General features: G+C 32.1%; 2 protein-coding genes across 2 annotated transcripts in view; both read left to right on the top strand.

The window, feature by feature from the left end:
* LOC113512151 (malignant T-cell-amplified sequence 1 homolog) overlaps positions 1-6,767 on the top strand; it is a 42,608-nt gene extending 35,841 nt beyond the window's left edge. Inside the window, exons 3-5 of the mRNA XM_026895955.3 lie at positions 1,611-1,711; positions 5,379-5,580; positions 6,591-6,767. Coding sequence (XP_026751756.1) covers positions 1,611-1,711; positions 5,379-5,580; positions 6,591-6,672 — 385 coding nt within the window. The 3' untranslated portion in view covers positions 6,673-6,767. The remainder of the gene's footprint in view (positions 1-1,610; positions 1,712-5,378; positions 5,581-6,590) is intronic.
* A 1,340-nt stretch (positions 6,768-8,107) lies between these two features.
* On the top strand, positions 8,108-21,583 carry LOC113512033 (electron transfer flavoprotein-ubiquinone oxidoreductase, mitochondrial). The gene is made up of 15 exons (XM_026895789.3): positions 8,108-8,248; positions 8,599-8,703; positions 9,036-9,148; positions 9,478-9,676; positions 10,297-10,388; positions 11,855-12,014; positions 12,892-13,004; positions 14,452-14,671; positions 15,816-15,971; positions 16,430-16,554; positions 17,284-17,401; positions 17,969-18,076; positions 18,402-18,515; positions 19,202-19,276; positions 20,036-21,583. Exons 1-15 carry the CDS (start codon positions 8,215-8,217, stop codon positions 20,122-20,124), a joined length of 1,821 nt encoding a protein of 606 aa, XP_026751590.1. The 5' UTR covers positions 8,108-8,214; the 3' UTR covers positions 20,125-21,583.
* The last annotated feature ends 149 nt before the right edge of the window (positions 21,584-21,732 follow it).

Raw genomic sequence — 21,732 nt, 5'->3', positions numbered from 1 at the left:
CCATGCAAACACAACTGCTTCACGGTGGAAACACGAATGGGACAGAGGTACCCAAGCAATCGACTTTTGTACAAAGTCTCCCTCTGGTAAATATTTATTATATGCTAGTGATTCGCTCCGGCTTCGCACGGGAAGAAAAAAATTAACGATCATGGTTAATTCCTGATAAATTTATCATGATGGGCTAACTGGCCTGTTTTCATTCTCATCTATCACCCTTCACTGGTGCTCCGCCAGCGTATCCCATTAGCGCAGGCGGAGTTATCGTTACCATACCATTTTCACCCATAATAAAAAAACCTAACCTAGTTTTAGATGTATTATGTAGCGTAAGAACTAAAGAAAAAAGTTAATCCGCCAGGAAAATATCTAATGTCTGTTGTAAAAAAAAAAAAAATAAGCGGATGCATATTATTATTTTTTCGTCGAGTTGTTTTATGAAATCGTCCTTGAAATTTACATTTCAAATTACTTCGTTATCGCTATTGTCGTTTGTTTGTTGACGCTGAAAACAATTGTTATCGAGCGAGAAAAAAATATGTATTCATGTAATTATATATATATCTATCTAAATACCTAATATAATATCTAAATACATAATGATAAATTTATTTTTATTTAGTGCTGGCTATATATCCTGGTATTTCCCTCTAATTAGGACAAAATTAATAGTTGAAAAAAAAAAATACTCATGCAGACATTGGTTTGTTTATAATTACTGGTTATTTGATTAGAATTATTTTGTTTAATTCCACTATCATTAATTGTAGTCAATTAGCTAGTGATATAGAATTCTGCAAAATAACACCTAAAATAGTAAAATGATTATGATTATTTTTTAAGGCCATCTAATAAAAAATGTGTGTTTTCGTGTATAAGTTTTTGTGGTTATATGTTTTAACCCTTCTTTGCATGATGGTTGAAATTTTCATCATAACATTGCATGCCCAAAAATTATATAAAAGACAAAGTTCACTTTAAGTGATCGTGTCTGGATATCTTTTTAATGCCCATTGTAAAAAAACTGCAAAAAAATAGCTGTCAAATTTATTTTTTAACCATTTTTCCTTTAATTTTGAACATGAATTATATCGCCTTGATTTATTTCACCAATAAAAAAAAATCATGCAAAGAAGGGTTAATGGGTGATAATGAATAGATAGCCCAGTCTGCTTTATCGGTATACACTGGCAGGACACCAGTGAGAGATGATAGATAAGGTTGAAAAAGGTCAGTTGGCTCATAGTGACGAATTCATAAAGAGTTAATTAAGATGGTTTCTAGGGGAAACTGCGTGAAGGTTGACCTAATAGGGTTTATTGCTAGCAATGGAGCTGTTAGATCCCCAATGCTTACAATCCCTTACCCCCGCGTATGTACGTTTAAGAAGACGTATGCCCTGTGAAAAGTGATCTTTCTCACACTCATGTCGATTTGGGGAAATATAAAACTAAAAAATAACAACATTCATATAAGTCACTTACAGATCACAGCCACACAGGTACTTCTAGGGTGGTGACTAGATTATTAGTTTTTTTATAGTTTATTTGCAGTAATATTTAAATAAATAAATAAAAAATACTTCAAAATGAGGATGATTTTCTTTACAGTCACGACCACATTGAGATCATGGTGAACAGCGCTGGCGAGCTGTTGTTCTTCCGCCATCGTGAAGGACCCTGGATGCCTACGCTTCGTCTATTGCACAAATGTAAGACATGCTTTTAACAATGAATTTGTGAATGAATATAGGTATATCTACAATTGAATTAGATATATTAGATAAAGTACATTAGTATTTCTATCTATTTATAGATTTCTAGGGCTAGCAATGTCTTTATTCGAATTGTATAGTCCAACGCAAATAACTGAACTCTATACCGTAAAGCGCGGTTTCAGAGATTTTTCTCCACGAACGCTCAGGTTATGGAAATGAGCTCCCTGCCGAGGTTTTTCTAAAGACTACAGCATGGTGTTCTTCAAAAAAGAAAAGGGTTCTTCAAAAAAGATTCGCTTTTTTTTAATGCGCGAAAATGGAATGGTAACCCCACCTGCGCTAACGGGTTACGCTGGCGGAACACCAGTAATTAGATTCAGGGTATCGAAAAAATGACAACAGGTCTATTTAAATTATCATGATGATCTCATCACGGAATTAAAATGATAGTTTCCATCTAACCACGAAGGTCGACGTTTCATTTGTATATTGTTGAAACAAGGAACTTTTAGTCTAAAACTAAAAATCCATTTCCAAATTTTAAACCCAAAAGATTGCTTTAGTATATATAAAGGCTAAGCAAGCTCCCTCTCTCTTGCAATGAAGCTACTCAATGATGTTTCGAGATGGTATCTGCAATTAGACGTGTTTGCCTTCAAGTTGCTGAAGTTTCGCCGGATGACCACAAAGTGTTTATGTTCAGAGATTTAAGATATAGATTTAATTATTGTTGTATGAATTAAATTTAATTAATATTATTCCATTTAATTATACATACGTGTTACTGTACTGATGCTTTCCTAAGTGAGCGTATTGGGAAACTGTAAAGTTCACTCAGTTGATAAAATAAATAAATAAATAAAGCAAGTTCAATAAAAGCTTATAAAAAGGCCTTTCATCTAAGAAACGTCATCGTTTAGCAAATATGAATAAGGTAATATCTAATTAGGTGCCTATAAAAATTAAGTACTTGTATTATAGATTATTCTGTGCGTTTAATGTGTATGTATGTCTGAAATGTATGGTACCTAACTAATCCTGATTGTCAAGATTTCCGTAAAGTTATTAAGTTGATGTTAGTGCACGAACTTCTATAAAAAAATGGCATCATATGAATATCTTTTTTTTATTTCACGTCGTTAAACACAGGAGATGCAGTTCATCTTACTATTATAATAAAATGATAACCAGATCATGTCTGTACATAGCACATATAAAAAAAAAGAAGGTTGATAGAAGCCCAACAGAAGCTAAAAATTTTTTTTGAAATTTTGTCTGTATATCTATTTGTTTCGGCTTTACGCAAAAACTACTGCATCAAATTGAATGCAGTTTTCACTGGTATGTTTCTGATGGTCCCACTTATAATCTTGTATATGTTTTATCTTGATACGATGTCTACAAGATGGTTATTTAATTGGTTTTACTTTTCTGAACGTGTAAGAAGTACCGGGTAAAAAACTAGTTTAACATAAATACATTAAACTCAACACAATTCACATAAAAAAGCCCTAGACGGTCGTTGACTCGTTTTGTAGACGTAATTTCATTAATCAATGCGATTAGATCCACGATTAGATCTGACTATATGGATTTGCTAGAAGGTAAATAGGCAGTCGACCCCATAGGAAAGCATTACAATGGGGACAACTGGCACGCGGCGTCACTACAAAATATGTGTCGTGGAAATCGTAAATGCGAAAATAGGTTATGACGACGTTGGAGCTATAAAATTTTCAACTTTATTTGATATTTACTGTTCTTTGATTTGTTTCAAATTGTAGGAGTGTAAACAGTAAAAATATGAAATCTTTGATTGTTAGTAAAATATAAAACCGCTAAAATATTATATGAAACCGTAAAACCGATATTTATTTATATACCAGCTTTTACCCGTTGCTTCGCTCGCGATAATATTGATTTTATTCGACAATTCTGGTTGTTGGTATAGGCAGTGATAAAATTGTTATAAAAAGAAATCCACTCTCTTTACCGAGTACTTTGAGAAAAAAATGTATACTTTAATTATGAATAAACGATAATTCTGCAATATTTTGAAGTAAATCGGACGACGCAATAAAACGTTTCATACAATAATACCCTCTCTCACCCCACCCCCTATAAGTTTTTTTGCAAGAAAAAGTACCAAAACTATCTCCGAGGTCACATCTATCTTTGTACAAAAATTCATCATAATCCATTCAGCGGTTTAGGCGTGAAAGCGTAACAAACAAACAGACACTCACGCATTATAAATACGATGCGATGCATATATATTACGAGTAGTTAGAATTGCACAATAAAATTTGTACAATGGGCTAGCTTAATGCCGTATGGCATTCTCATTTTTTAATGAAATTTTGTAGGCAAATATTATATTTATATAATATTATATATATTGTTAGTTCCAAATTGAAAGGTATTTATTTATTTATTTAATTCTTTATTGTACACACTAGTTATAAGAATATGACAGAGGTAAATCAAAAGTACAAAGGCGAGCTTCACTCTAATAGAGTTTTCTTCCAGCAAACCCAAAGTGGAAAGAAGCATCAATGTCAGCGGATACAGTGTACAATATTGCGACAATTTTTAAACTGATAAAATTAAATTAATTACAAGGTAAAGGTAGATCAGAGAAAATATAGAGTGGGTAAAGCAATATTTGACTGGTCAGCTAGTGTATTATATGTATTATGACGTATCTATTACCTTAATAATTGAAGTAATTGAATTAGACCATTCATGTTTGAGCTTATGACATGTAATGTATACACGAGGTCAGGTGTCAGGTGTCAAAGTAGATATTTTAGCACATAGAAATTATTATATACTGTGATAATAGTACGATTAATATTCTGAATTGCCAATTTAGAAATTAATAAATAGAGAGGGAGACTTTATATAAAAATCGATTGCTTGGGTACCTCTGTCCCATTCGTGTTTCTACCGTGAAGCTCTTGTGTGTATAGCTGTGTTTCGATTTGAAGGGTGGGATATGGCGTGAATTTACAGGGTACAGAGGAATAACATCTGAGTCCTCAGGAATGGCAACACATGGGGGGTATCATGGGCGAAACAGTATACTCTGTTATGTCCATGGTACTGCTCATGTCTATAGGTGACGGTTACTACTTTCCATCAGGTGGGCCGTCAGCTTGTTTGCCATTTTAAGTTGTATATAAAAAAAAGACTACGGCATTACATGGCTCTGTGGTTCCGATATAGAATAAGCCACCCCTTCCTTTTTTATAGGTGTCATAAGAGCCGACTAAAGGAGGGCGAGGGACGGGCTGTAGCGTCCCTTCTAAAACATTTCTAAAGCCTGACTGCGCTTGCTAGTTCGCCTGCCAGTTGTTGCACGCTTGGCAAGTGTGTTGGCAACCGCAGTTAGGCTTTGGTGATAGTGTTTTAGTGTGGACGCTGCTGCTTATCCCTAGACCATTAAGTTCCCTTACTGGCCTCTTACGACACCCATGGGAAAGGAAGCAGTAGCTCATTCCTACGCCAACACCCCACGGCGATAATTGTATTAATTTTTTTTTATGAAACTTTGAATGCCAAACAAACTGATGGCCCACCTGATGGAAAGTGATAACCGTCACCTATAAACAGGAGTAGTTAATTAATTTAATTATTTTTTATTATTATTTCATTTCAGATCCGTTCTTCCTACCAATGCAGCAGGTAGACAAAGGTGCTATCCGCTTCGTGCTCAGTGGTGCCAACATAATGTGTCCAGGGTTGACGTCACCCGGTGCAAGGATGTCAACCGTAGAAAAGGGGCAGGTGGTCGCCGTTATGGCGGAGGGCAAAGAGCACGCCCTAGCTGTTGGAATGACTGCCCTCTCTACTGACGACATGTATTTTGATTTATGATAATTCATACTTTTATATACTGGATTAGAATGTTGATTATTGTCGTGTAGACCTTGTCGACGGGCATGGAATTACCTATAATTTTTCTTATATTGTCTATGTGTTGATGGGTATTTTTAGTGACCGGTAACACAGTTGCTAACACGGTGTTTACAAATCTCCCTTAGACAAGAGACGAATAAATCTATCGATAAATATACGTGGGAGTGAATGAGACACAACGAGAAGTCTGTCGTGTCTTACCCAGACGAGACAAATGCTTTGTCTGGGCCTCCGAATTTCTAGAGAAAGCATCCGGGGGATTATTCTTTCTCCTGTGTGGGCTAACGTAAATGTGTCTATCGGTAGATTTATTTGCCACATGTCAAGGAGAGCAGAGTGGTAAAAAACCTTGCCAGCAACAGAATGGAAGCTGAAATGACTCAATCATTTTGTTCTCTATCAATATTTATACGCTGCTCGTATTGAATACACGTTATTGATATATTTCTTTGTACAGTAATTTGCAGAAAAATAGTGGCACCAGTCACAGCAAAGTTAACTTGAATCTAATGTGTTCCCGCATTAGATTCATGTTAACTTTGCCTTTACACTCTGCAGATTGCAAAAAGAACAAAATCGGTTTGAATTTTGCGACAGTATCACAAAGTACGCACAAAAAATACAAGTGAATTGTAAACCCTCTTTCAATTCAAGAATTCTTATTCTTGTTTCGTCGATGTTCTTAAACATACATACATACATATCTATCACGGCAGGCAGAAATAATGGAACGCCAAATGCTTCAATTCAAACAGATCTTATTCAGTTCCTCTACTTCATTAATCTTTTCATATACACTCGCCGGTTACAAGTACTTATATAGATATTTATTCATTCGAATTGGATGTATAGCTTAAATGTATGGATAGATACTTATTATATTATTATATTATGTATTTTTCTTTTAAGAGGTTAATTCGAGGAAATAATAAATTTATTTTATTGTTTTCAGAGCTAAAGTGAACAAAGGCGTAGGAATTGAGAACTGTCATTATCTTAACGACGGCTTGTGGCAAATGAAACCAGTGAAGTAGATGATACAACATGTATATCTAAACATTTTTCAATATTTATATTAACTTAATTTAAGATTTTTTTTTAAATAAATATTTAATAAGTATGATAACAACACTTTGTTTTATTATCCTTGTGTTATTGGAGAGACTCTGTACAAAAGTCGATTGTTTGGGTACCTCTGTCCCATTCGTGTTTCAACCGTGGAGCAGTTGTGTTTGCATAGCTGTGTTTCAAGGGATATGCTGAATTTACAGTCAGAGGAATTCAGTCCTCAGGAATGGCAACACATGGGGGGTATCAATGGACGAAACAGTATACTCTGTTATGTCCATGGTACTGCACATGTCTATAGGCGACGGTTATCACTGTGCATCAGGTGGGCCGTCAGCTTGTTTACCATTCTAAGTTGTATAAAAAGAAAAGATATCTGGCACAGATATATTTTTATTACAAGTGCACTAAATTTGATTGCAGTATTTGTTTTATCTATTTTGCTTAATCGTGAATATTTTCGGAATTACTAGGTATTTATTGTTTTTGTGATACTGGTAGGCACGCACACGAATTTATAAGTTGATTTCCAATCGAATTAGGAACCCTAGACAAGTGACTAGCGAGCTAATTTATGAAACAGAATTCATTGTCATGTGAGCAAGTGCGAACGCTAGCCGAAACGAACTATTCTAATTCCATTGAGAGATTCGTTTAGGAAGGAATACGATTATGCTTTAGTCAGTGTGAATCTAAAAAAAGAAGTAAATTTCCATTTGTAAATCTTTGGTGTAGACTAATAACGCAGCAAAAAATACCATCCCATTTTTATTTATTTAATAAAGTCAAATCAATTTGAAAAAGTTAACTTTATTTTCTAAAGAATTTACCAGAAATTAAATAAGATGACTAACAATTTTTTTCTAATAATTGCTCTGGTCTACGTGTTTCGGATTATGCTTCTAAATGTCCCTTTTTAATTTCTTATAATAGTTACTGGTTTAAGGATACTCTAGTTAAGGACAAGACAAGCCAATTAGCGTAACAAAATTATCTATTATTATGTATGTACATTTTATCTAAATTAATAAACCACTTACATATTTGCATACATTACTTATATATTATTACACTATTTAGTACAGGAAATTAAACAAATTAACATTTTAGATATTATTATCATCTGTTTTTATATTTATTCGTCATACAATCTTGGCACCCGTCTTTTTATTAAAATATTGTATTATTACAAACGACTATAAAAAATTTTATTCTCAGTTTGACTATATTATTTTATGTGCAGAAAGGATATTAGCATAGGATAGGATAAAGGTTTATTTAATAAAAAATCACAACGCTTAACTATGTAATTTTTTTACGAACAAATTATTTTACTCAACACTTAATAATATGTAAACTGTATGTTTAGGATAGTCTGTGCTTCAACTTGTTTCATTCGTTCTTTCATTCCATTTCATTCATGTCATTAATTCAATCAAGTTTACTATTGAGTTGAAACAAGTCAACAAAATTCGATGATCATTCAACAATTTCTATCAATGTAAAAAATGGCGGTGGCACTTGTTAGTTCGGCTCGTCAGGGTAAAAACTTTTTAAACTAAATTGCAATTGAAATTTATCACATGAATTAGAATTGGTTGGTAATTAATTATTTTACTTTTTCAATATCTAAAAACTTGGGTTGCCGGCTGTCATATGGAAGTTGTTTTTATGATTTCTATCAGCTGTTTCACTGTGAAATCTTCTTATTTTAAAATTAAAGATGTGAATTATTCTAATTTAGGGATAATATTATGTGCTATTGATCAAACAAAAAGTTTTAAATAACTTACTGTTATGCAATAAATTAAAAACAACTGAAGGTTCAAAGTTCAAACTCCAGTCATTTGTTTTGTTTTTGTTTCGTCTGTAATATTGGTAATTATTTCTAGTGGGGAGGCTAACGAATGCTGCTAGGAGGTTGTATTCGGATGTTTATCCTAAAATAACCACCCACTACACTATCTATCCCAGGGAGAAGGATCCAAGATGGAAAGGTATGTGATAACCTCGAGATTTGTTTTTTATTGATAAAGTTAATAAAAACAACCAGATATCATATTTTTACTAAGTTGCTATATTTATAAAATATTTATTCACAATGTGATAAAGAAAATCCCCATATTTATGGAAGACATACACTTTATAAAATGCAAATAAATAATATATTTATACTGTTTTTTTATTTAGTTTAGATAGTTAAATATACATATTGAAAATTTTAAACTAAAAAACAAACAGAAAGTACATGTATTTGGTAGCAGAAACACTAGTGCTTTAGATGTACCCATGTTTTATTACTCATAAACATTAATATTGATTTATTTAGATATAAGTATGGAGCGTGTGGCAGAGGAGACAGATATCCTCATAATTGGCGGAGGCCCAGCAGGCATGGCGGCAGCTATCAGGGCACGGCAGATAGCCGAGGAGAAGGGTGCCGTATGTATGCCATTACTACTATGTTATTTTAATTTTTTTGTCTGAGACAAATTTTTTCAGCTTTGTTTTACTACTTATCATGCCAGTCCTCCCTCTTAGTCTTTTCCGCTCCTGCAAACATATGTATATATGTCTTGTATTCTACAAATGATGTTGTCTCTTTCTATTGTATACATAATGCATTAAAAATGTAAAAATGTCTCATTTTCTCTCACATTCTAATTACATAAATTAATTTATTGTACTTAAACCTATGTGTATAACCTAAATTGTTATACCTGTTTCTGAGTAAATAAATAAATAAATATTATGAACATTTCTTATTACAGGAAGTAAGAGTAACTTTATTGGAAAAGGCAGCTGAAGCTGGAGGGCACATCCTCTCTGGTGCATGCGTAGATCCTATAGCACTCAATGAGCTGATTCCCGATTGGCAAGAGAAGGGAGCACCAATGAACACACCAGTTACATCCGATAAGTTTGGATTCCTAACAAAGAGTGGTCGGATACCTATTCCTGTATTTCCTGGTATGTATAATCATACTAATTATCATAGTTATAATTACATTATATATTTTATAATTTAAATATATAGAAATCATCATAGTATAATAATAATTACTTTTAGGAAAAAATATTTTAAAACTGATTCTTACTATCTTAATATCTAAAGAAAGTAGAATGAAAGTATCATATGTGTAAATCACAACGGGATCCATTTATCTGCCAAATTTTATCCAAATCCATCCAACATTTATATCTTAGTAGCTAATGTATAAATATCCTTATTAGTTGTTTTATATTAGTAATATAAATAAGTATATTTGTTTAATTTTTTTTTTACCAGTACTTATTGATGTATTTTTATTAGTACATAAGCTATTTCTCAATATGTAATTAGATACATATTTCAATAATCATTGTGATTGTTAAGTATTCTTATGATATCCATTTCACCCTGTAAATAGTATTATTAATCACCTTTATATTATTAAACTATATATTTAATTTTGTTACACTAATTAAAAATTATAAGAAAAAACCTATACAGAACTAAAATACATAGATTAAAGGTACATGCTCTTTCTGCAATCAAATTTCAAGTAAATAATATAGAATGAAACTAACTATATTTGAATTGCTTGTAGGTTTACCTATGTACAACCATGGCAACTATGTAGTAAGACTTGGGCATTTGGTGCGGTGGCTGTCTGAGCAAGCAGAAGCAGCTGGTGCTGAGGTAAATTTGAAAATATTGTCACTTTGATAATAGTTGTGAACTTGCACACTTATTTATTGTAAGGATTAGTGGTAAAGCACAAGTATCTTACTGATATTGCCACTTAATATACAGTAGCGAATATGTAATCTTGTTTGGAAATATTTTCAAATGTGTAAAATATTCTACAATATTTCTTTTTGCTCAATTATTTCGTCTGTATAGATTTCAGAAGTAGTAAAACCAATGAAACAGGCCACTTCGAGATAGCATATCAATCAGTTTTTATATTACACTTTCAGGAATATGACTGTAAAAATCACATTTAATATGGTGTAGTAATTTTTTTGTGATGCCAGAATAAATATACAGACAGACAGTCATAATTTTTATATATTGTTGTTTTGGCATCTATTGGTCTTATTAAGATCCCTCATATATATATATATATATATATATATATATATATATATATATATATATATATATATATATATATATATATATATATATATATATATATATATATATATATATATATATATATATATATTTAATATCTCTCATGTATGAACATTGTCTAGTAAAAAATTTACTATATTAATAAGATAATTATTTTCATACAGAAAATTAGGTTCTATATTTTTAAGAAGTATCTAAGTGAGTATACTGGCACCAACATGTCTATAGGCATGGGTTCAAATTCCAAAAAAAAAAGATTAAAATATTAATATTTATCACATTTTAATTACCTGTACCTACATAAAGATAAATATTTTAACTAATTAGAGGCCAAGTAGATGTCGGTGATAAGAAAATCGATATGCCTAAAATCAATATTTAAATATAATCTATTGTGTAAATGTCTCAATTAATTTATATTTGCACACCAGATATTACTGTCTAATCTAAAGGCTTACAATAATTAATGATATAGATATAGGTCGATGTATAAGTCGTTAGTGGACAAGAAGGAGAGTGTTTTGGAAAATCACATAAGATTGGATTCTTTTATGCAACTTAGAATGGCAAAAAAGCTGACGGCCCACCTGATTGAAAGTGGTAACCGTCGCCTATAGACATGAGCAGTACCATGGACATAATAGGGTATTGGATTCAATGAAAAAGAAATGTGATTCTGAGCATTTCAGATTCTGGGGGGGCAAAGGTGCATAGCTCATAAGAACTGTCATATCTCCAAGTCTCACCCAGATGCAAGGTTCTTAAGCCAGCTTTTGGCAAGTGTTTAGCTGAAAAAATAATATAAATACAATCTATATAAATTATTCATTGAACTTTTTTTATGGAATGTAAATGGAACGGTAACCTTGCCAGGGCTAATGGTATACACTTTTGGGGTAGCAGTTAATGATGGTAGGTGAGATTTATTTATTCTATGAAGAGTAATGTTCCAATGTAGTGCCAAAATTGTGGTTGTTTATAGGAAAAGAAAAAAAATATATAAACAAATAAATTTTATTTTTCAGGTATGGCCAGGCTGCGCAGGCGCCGATTTAATATTCCGTGACGATGGCTCTTTGAAGGGCGTAGCGACCGGTGACGTAGGCATCGCAAAAGATGGTAGCCCAAAAGATATGTTCGAACGGGGCATGGAGTTCCATTCCAAAATCAGTATTTTTGCTGAGGGTACGATTAATTTATCACCATTTTTGGTTACTCATTATTATATCAACTCATTTTTATAATGATGATATCATAGTAGGAATACAGGGCTTGTAGGTTTTTTCACTTATGATGCTTTTGTGTAGCATATGATTAATGATTTGGAATCATTCAAAATGAGACTAATTGATACATGCAAAAGTAATATTGTATATTTGTTTGTTTGAATTCCATAATGTTACAATGATGTCTGCTGACATATTACTATAGTGAGCATTATAAACCCTTTTAGATGTAGCAAGTAACAATTGGAGAGATTGTCTTAATGCATTTTTTTGGAAACAAGTGTATTTCGCAAATTATCTTATATATTATAGTATCTGTAATATATTTTATTGTAATTCGTATTTATATATTTTTTTAATAATTAGGATAAAGTATATATTATTATTTATAAAAAAAAAATTAAATTATTTAATAATAGTATTAAAATTCTTAATTTTATGGTACTTGTTATTACTATTTATATATTTTGAGTATATTTATAAATATTGTATGTTAAATTATATAAAAATACTAGTGGCCCGGCAAACATGTTTTGGTTTCTACTGCTACCTACCAGGCTATTTTTTTTATCAGGATATAAACTATTTGATCATTCAAGTTTGAATGAGAAAGTACATTTACTTCTCAAGTTTATATTTTTATATTTGTAAAAAATATTTTGATACATTTTACTACAAATGTTATTAGGTGGTTAGAAATTAATATAAAATTTAATTAAATACTGATATTTTAATATATACCTATTATAATATTTTCAGTGCTGTTTTTATTTTCTGATTGTGTATAGAAAAAATAAATAAATAAACAATGATTTATTAAAAATAATTTTTTTCAGGGTGCCATGGTCATTTGACAAAGATGTTATCAAAGAGGTATAATCTCAGAGAGAACAGTGAACCACAAACTTATGGTATTGGTCTAAAAGAACTATGGGAAGTCCCAGCTGAGGTTTGTTCGTTATTTAATTTAAATTAATTGATTACGCCATATGTGTTAATTGTTAGTTAGGAACAATTATATCGAATTTATATTAGAAATTACTCGCGACCCATAAAATTAAAGTATATCTTCGGGCGAAACAGTATATTCTGTTATGTCTATGTTACTGCTCATGTATATAGGCGACGGTTATCACTTTCCATCAGGTAGGCTATAAGCTTGTTTGCCATTCTAAGTCATATAAAAAAAAAAATCTTTTTCAATTCCAAATACTATATGTTTGGTTAGCATACCATACATATAGTGTTTGGAACCATTTTTGTAAAAGAAAATAATATGTAAATATTTTGTTTGATCAAATTTAATAATACTTAAGATTAAGACAGGTATGCTTAAAAAATATTTTTTATGAAATATTTATGTTCAGTTTTGTAATTTTAATCCACATATCATTGATAGACAATATCTTAGTCCAATATCAATAATTTTACTGACAATTTAATTTCTTGGAAGTGATAAATATTATCAATGTATTTTGTAAACAATAATATTTTCTTTTATTAAAAATATCTGATCAAATGCCAATGAAAACAGGCTAGATCTTGTTTTTTCTGGTAATATTATTATTATTCATATTTTTTTTTAATGGGTGATAATGGAATGGTAACACCACCCGCGCTATTGGTATACACCGGCGGGGCACCAGTGAGGGATGATAGATGAGGATGAAGCAGGTCAGTTAGCCTATCGTGACAAATTCAACAAGAATTGTTCACGATGGTTTCCAGGGGGAACCATGTGGAGGTCGACCTGATAGGGCATTGCTAACAATCCTTTCCCCCCCTTATTATTCATATTTACAAAACAACACATTAATATTTCATTACTGGTATGGATCTCGTCATAACATATTAGCTTACTACTACCATGTTGATTAGGGGGAAAGGGATTATAAGTAATGGGATTCAACAGCCTCATTGCTGCAACATATCCTGTCTGGTCCACCTCCACGCGGTTACCCTGGATATCATCCTTCGATATAATACTTGTAAAATTTGCCATGATAGGCCAACTGACTTGCTTTCATCCTCACCTATAATCTCTGTGGTGCCCTGCTCACATATATCGATAGCCCAGGCGAGGTGATCATTCTATTTTCATCCATTAAATAGTAACCATGTAGACCAAGCAGCTTGGTTTAGGGTTTGTATCGAATTTTTTTTTATATTGCTTTATTGTGCATATTAACTATAATAATATATATTATATATAAAAATATCAACATAATGAACATTGTAGATTGAATAGGTTAAATATACAATTAGGTACTGTACTCTATTGTTGATGAAAATATGACCGTGTCTCTTTCTATTTAAGTATTTAATATAGAAGAGAGAGATGCACTTGTCGTTTTTCTGAAGATATGAGTATTTTAATTTATTAATTTTAATTCCAGAAACACCAGCCAGGTTTAGTGGAGCACACCATCGGATGGCCTCTCAACAAGAACACCTATGGTGGTTCATTTATATACCACCTCAATGTTCAGGAAGGGGAAGCGCCCCTGGTGGCAGTAGGGTTCGTTGTGGGGCTCGATTATAGCAACCCATATATCAGCCCCTTCAGGGAATTCCAGAGATTCAAGTTGCATCCATATGTGAAGCCTATGTTTGAAGGTATTTTTTGTTACTAGCATTTACCCGCGACTTTGTCCTTGTAACCAGGATATATCGATTGGTTAGATTAAATAGTAGCCCAAGTTCTTGTTCCTCCCATATAGCACTATATTTCATGATGATTGGTTGGCTGTGAAAGTACTAAGATGTAACAAACAAACAAGTTGACTTACTTTCACATTTATAATATTAGTAAGTAAAGCATAATAGTAGTAAGTAATTTGCATATTTAAAAACAACTAAAGATTTGGAGGGACCAGTTAACACTATCTGATTTTTAATATGTTGGTCGTATTTTATAATTAAACCCTTTTTTTCCACACTAACCATGTACTGTACAAAATTCATTATTTTAATATATATATATTTGTTGAGAATATGTCACACCTCCACGTTAAAAGTGATTGCAACATCTACTAGATGGCGTAATAAAGTAGTCACTTCTACAGTGGGAACAAAGGTTGAATGTAATTTTGTAGCCAATCTTGTAAAGGATTACATCTCTTATCATAAATATACTTACATAAGTAGTTTATTATATGTATGATAGTGATAAAATATGCTATTTATAAATAATGACCCTTTAAGAATAATATACATTGATTCTCAGAGATCTATTACATTGTATCTATCTGTTGGAATGTTGTTCTATTTTTAATAGTACTAAGTGGTAGATAGGTGGTAATTAACTGGAAAACGTGTACGGGCGGTTTTTAGTATTTACACATTAGATTAAATGTGTGAAATTGAATGGTGACATCATCAATATTTTTTGTATACTTTTGCATAAAGATATAATAAAACTTTATACCAGTTATGTGCGTTAGAAATAGAGAGAGGAAGAGTGATCCTTAGATTTTTGTATTTTATTTAGTCAACAATTTTGACATGTCTTTTTCAAAATTGGTAGTATATAAATAAGACACATTACAAAAATAATTTAATGCTAAAATTAAATATTATCTTCTTTATAAAATTAATAATAGAAAAATAAGGTATAATTTTAGAAGTATTTAATGCTAATTATAAAAGAAATATTTTATTGCTTGATTGCATTCGTAAAAAAATGATATGTTCTACCATCCCTGGATATGTATACAATTATTTTAGCTCTTTCTCTATATTTTTACCATTTCTTCCTTAGGCGGCACACGCGTGGCGTACGGTGCGCGAGCGCTGGTTGAAGGCGGATGGCAGTGTTTACCAAAGCCTGTGTTCCCGGGTGGGTTATTGGTCGGCGACACGGCCGGCTTCCTCAACATGCCCAGGATTAAGGGCACGCACAATGCCATGAAGAGCGGTAAGTAGAGTACAGTAGAGACTTGATTATCAACAGGTGGCAACCCTTACTTGCGGTCACTTTTTTTTATAGGTAACCCTATGTTGTATAGAACAAAGAATAAACTTTCGTTTAATGTAGGTATTATCAAAACTATAACTACAACACCATTATCTAGAACAAATCTTAAATGCTGGCAACCCTTTAATTTGCTGGTAATTTTTATAGGTAAATGTTTCCGTGTATAAACAAGCATGAAGTAAAAAGGATGATGAGTTTATCAAATTTATCAAAATTATTACCTATTTTCCTGGAAAACCTAGGTAGAAGCTAAATGAGAGCATTGTATTAATGTTTCTAGTAATTTTTCATTTAAACCAAGATTCATTATGTCAGTGAAATTGTCAATCTCTAAACATCCATAAATATTTTTTGTTATTAACTATGGGGTTTGTTAATTCTTAAATATTTATATTCAGGTATGTTAGCGGCTGAGGCGGCGATGGATCTTGTATTGTCTGGGGAAGCGACCCACGATAAGGGAGTCGTGCCAGCGTCATATGAAGACAAATTGAAAGATTCATATGTTTATAAAGAATTGAAGGTATGGATTTAAATTTTGATTTCGTTGTTGTTTAATATTTGTAACTGTGATACAAGACGTATAACGCCTTAGCTCTCAGGAATGGCGATAAGTTAATTGCCCTTTACATCTGTTTCCCAATAGGGTAAATAAGCAATATATCCAACCAGGTCGACCTCCACGCGGTTCTCTCTGGAAACTATCATGGTTAATTCCTGATGAATTCATCATGATGGGCTAACTGGCCTGTTTTCATTCTCATCTATCACCCTTCACTGGTGCTCCGCCAGCGTATCCTATTAGCGCAGGCGGGGTTACCATACCATTTTCACCCATAAAAAAAAAATGGGTAAATAAGGATAATTGAGTTCAACAACATTACATATTTCTTTTAGATAAGGCCATTTTTAAAAGCACATTTTTAACATGTTTTCTAATTTTTAGAGAGCAATAAAGAGTTAATACTATCATCATCACCATATCAGCCTTTAACTGTCTACTTCTGAACATAAGCCTCCCCTTCGGGGGTTTTGCCAGTAGTTGCCACGCTTGGCAGGCTTATATATATATGCCATGAATAAATTTGTATAATGGGCCTTTATATATACTGCTATTAGAAACGAGCCAGAGCAAGCTGCAACAGCTTATTCTCTGCAACACATTTACGGTCGTAGCTCTATTCAGTTGGGAGTTGTTCTACACTACATTTGCCTGCACAGGGTCACTATTAATGAATGGTCTAAATTGCAGCAAGTACGCAACTGTCGTCCATCGTTCCACACTAAGTTGGGCTTGTATGGAGGTGTCGCCTATTCCGCATTCTCAACGTTGGTCCGTGGCAAGGAGCCGTGGACTTTCAGCCATGGTGGTACGATTCATTTTTGTTCTATTTTACAATCCACTTAGCATATTGTTAGTAATTAGGATTTATCAACAATGTGAATATGTAAGTCACCATATCATGTCAGCCGTTAACTGTCCACTGCTGAACATAGGCCTCCCCTACTAGCGGGTTTTAACAGTAGTTGCCATGCTTGGCAGGCGAGTTGGCAAGCATAGGCTTTGGTAATGTTTTAATTGTTTGCCGAAATTGATGGAACAGGCGACTGGTATGATTGCGTGGTATTTATTATAAAAAAAAAAAAGATTATGTCCCACAAAAAAATCGACTTTAAATATAAAACCAGTTATTTAAAAACTAAATTTTTGAACCGATTTTGATAAAATGTATGGGATATGTGATGTATCTACGGGACCAATCTGTAGGTGTATCCTTTCAGACAAAAGTTGTGAAGTTTGTGAAAAAGTGGAGTTATGAGGTAACAAACATATAAAAATACATAAATAATAATGGTTTGAGAATTTCCTTCTTTTTGAAGTCGCTTAAATAATTGTCGTATTATATAACGTATACACTCATTGAATGGTATATCAGGTGCGGATCATGCCCAGCTGAAACCGGCAAAGGAGTGCACGCCAATAGAATACCCCAAGCCTGACGGAGTCATCACTTTCGATCTGCTGTCCTCGGTTGCGTTGACAGGTAAATAAATTTTAAATATATTGATCTAATTGTCTCTGTCGGATTGTTAGTAATGAAACAGGAGTGGAATAGAGGTACCCAAGTCAACTTATTAACTTTAAGTTGTGAAAAATGGAAGACCCCGTCTGCGCTGATGATTTATGCTGGTGGGATACAGGTGAGAAATATAGGTGAATGAAATTAATAAATTTAAAATTTCGTTTTTCAAATTGGGAATTTAACTCTAAAGAAAGACACGATATAGCCAAATAGCTAAAATAGTTTGATGAAAGGTTTGACGTTTTTATAAATAAGGGGAATAATGTGTAACGTTTGAATGTCACAGGCACAAACCACGAGGCGGATCAGCCGCCGCACCTGACGCTACGCGACGACACCGTGCCCGTCAAGAATAACCTAGGCGTGTACGACGGACCCGAGGCACGGTTTTGTCCGGCAGGTTGGTACATAGTACTGCATAGCAGTACATAAACAGCACTATTTAGCAATTAGGTCCACACTTAATCGACATTGCCAGATTGGGTATTTTTTTCGCAATTTTGGGTAATTTTTTTTGAGAAATTTTTGGATTAAAATTAAATCAGTGTGAAGAAATATTTTGTCATTCGCATAGTGGTTTTTTGGTAAAATGCAGTGAAAATTTACTAAAATTTTTGTTTTTCAACTTCTGAAATCCACATGTACAAAGTAGCGGATAAAAAGATTGTTTAATATAAAAAAAAAAAAGAAATTAAGAAATTAAAAATATCTGAAAATGTTAACAAGTATATTTTTTCTTATTTGACGACTCTTGGGTATATTAAGTATATTGATAACTAGATTTTACCCACGACTTCGTCCGTATGACCGGGATAACTAGTAATATAGGCTACTTTCCTTCCTTACCTTCTCCACCTACGTATATATCAAATTACACAGTGATTGTTTAAGTTGTTAAGGGGCTGTAAGGTAACAAACAAACTCACTTTTTCATTTATAATATTAGTAAGGATTCTATGTTTATCATTATTCACTCTGATCAGTCAACTATTTATGTACTGACTAGATTTAGATTTTTTTATTTCTTAGATTTATATGAATGTATAGTATTTGATTTATATTGTACAAATTTTATTGTTGTTACAGGTGTATACGAATTCGTGCCTTTAGAAAGTGGCGAAGGACAGAGGTTACAAATCAACGCACAAAATTGTATACATTGTAAGTATATTGTTGTATATATATATATATATTTTTTTTTTTTTGGATGGTCGAAAATAGTATGGTAACCCCGCCTGCGCTAATGGGATGCGCTGGCAGAGCACCAGTGAAAAGTGATAGATGAGAATGAAAACAGGCCAGTTAGCCCATCATGATGAATTCATCAGGAATTAACCATGATAGTTTCTATATATTTATATTAATTATATATTTTGTGATAGACTTATATTTTTCGTACTCACGTATCAGTATCATCTTCAGATTATTTATCAAATAGTATAAGCAACCCAAAAATGTTTACAAAATTTTACACGCTACTGTACAATTAAGTTCATCTCAATCATCTTACATTTGAGTATGATACATTAGCTCCCTATACACATTACAAACGGAAATATTGATAGACCCGTTTATGTAAAGTATTTGTATCTCTTTCTATCAAATTCACACGATAGATGACAAACCTATTGGCACATGTTTTAGACATCATACACATGAGAATGAGAGGAAGAATGAAAATGAGAGTAGACTAGTTTGTCTCTTAACTAGGCTGACTACTACTACAGATTCTACCACTATTAGTTAAATAATTTTTTTTCGTATTGTATAGACACTGTCAATTGAGTAAATGGAAAACAATTTTTGTTATAATGTTACGTCAAATGCACCTACTGCTCTGGTTTTATACGTTGTCTATATTTTTGCTCAATTCGTTTGCTGAAAACTAAGATAACTAATTAATATTATGTTCTTTTTTAGGTAAGACGTGTGATATCAAGGATCCGTCTCAGAATATCAACTGGGTGGTGCCGGAAGGCGGCGGCGGCCCCGCCTACAACGGAATGTAACTGCTCACTGCCGTGAACATTATTCTAAACCTTATAGTCATGAAGTACACGATACAGAATCGCTCGGACGCTTCCAGACAGTTACGACTTTGTATAACATAAATTATTATTTATTTATTCGGGTTACAAGTTAATATTTATGGATGTTCGGTTTTATGACGTAGCGTCCACTTTTATAAATATAATAATACGTTTAAATCTACTTAACATATACCAAAACAAACTGTGTTACAGAAACAATTTTGGCCTACTAATAGTTCATTAATAACATCAGTACTAGGGTTGTGATACTAGCCTTGTTGAGTAATAGTTTGTCTCTGTCATTCGGTCTTATATCGATTAATATAATCGATTAAATTAATTCGACTATATATCTAAAATGTACATGAATCAATAGCAATTTCATACTTAGCCAATATTACCATAATTTTATTATTTTTCAAAACACTTCATTTTTAATATATTCTAAAGTTATATCAACAAATAATTTCAAAATTCTTGGGAACAAAATAATTAAGAAAATGTTGCTGTTTGTGTCATATTTGTACAGTCATGTTGTTATTCAAAATAAATACAAGTTAAAAACAGCTTTATTACAAGAGTACAGTTTTTAACTTGTAACATATTTTCATTTATAGTATACATTTAAGATAAAATGATTAGGAAGGCTGATAACACAAAAACATTTTTATACATGCACTGAATCGGCTATAATATGATCTATAAATATTGAAAAGAATAAAAAATGTATTTATGTATAAGGAACGGAAGATATCCTTCGTACCAATTTATTGAGTACTTTTAGAACATATTTTAATAAAGATGTAATTAAAAAGTTTTGTCACAAGTATATCATAATATACTGTAAAATATGAATGTCATTGTCAAAAATATTATGTCATTGTCGAGAATTTTCTGTCGCTTTTAAAAATATCATGTCAGTGACAGAATATCATGTCATATAATATATGATAAAATTTCTGATCATAAGACCTCATGTCTGATTTTTTTAAATAGGTTTTTATTACTTGTTCCATTTTGAACAATTTGTTATGTAATCATAAGCTGAAAATTTTATATCCCATTTATCATATTTGAGATTTGTATACCTAATGAGTTTATATATGAAATAGCGAAAATAAAAAAATTAAAACTACAAGTTATATACATATTTTTGCATACTGCTATTTGTACTTATTATGTATTTTATTCGAGTCAATTTATATATCAAGAATATATCTCATTTTGTAAATATTTTAACTTAAATATTTTACAACAATCATTAAAAAAGTCAATGGAGGCCTAAAGTTCTAAATGTGTGTCGCAGGCGTTGTGTTATTTATATATATATACTTATCGTGTAGTTGTGAGAGTGTATTGACACCCAGAGATTCAGAGTTCATTAGGTAAGTGTTATTTTGTATTAAAGTTTAGCCAGAATAAAATATTTTTCAATAAATTTCTATACTGTATTATTGTTCAATCCTCACGTCATTTAATTCTGAAAGAATTTTGAATTGTGGTCAAATTAATATCATTGAAAAGGGAAGAAAATTACAAATCTAAGCCTTACAATCACAAGCCTCTCAATCACCTAATACAATGTGC

This window comes from Galleria mellonella, unplaced genomic scaffold, assembly GCF_026898425.1.
Source record: "Galleria mellonella isolate WM207_F2 unplaced genomic scaffold, CSIRO_AGI_GalMel_v1 utg184, whole genome shotgun sequence".
In the NCBI taxonomy this organism is placed as follows: domain Eukaryota; kingdom Metazoa; phylum Arthropoda; class Insecta; order Lepidoptera; family Pyralidae; genus Galleria; species Galleria mellonella.
The sequence above is the reverse complement of the archived record's forward strand: the minus strand, read 5'-3'. Positions and strand labels throughout refer to the sequence as shown.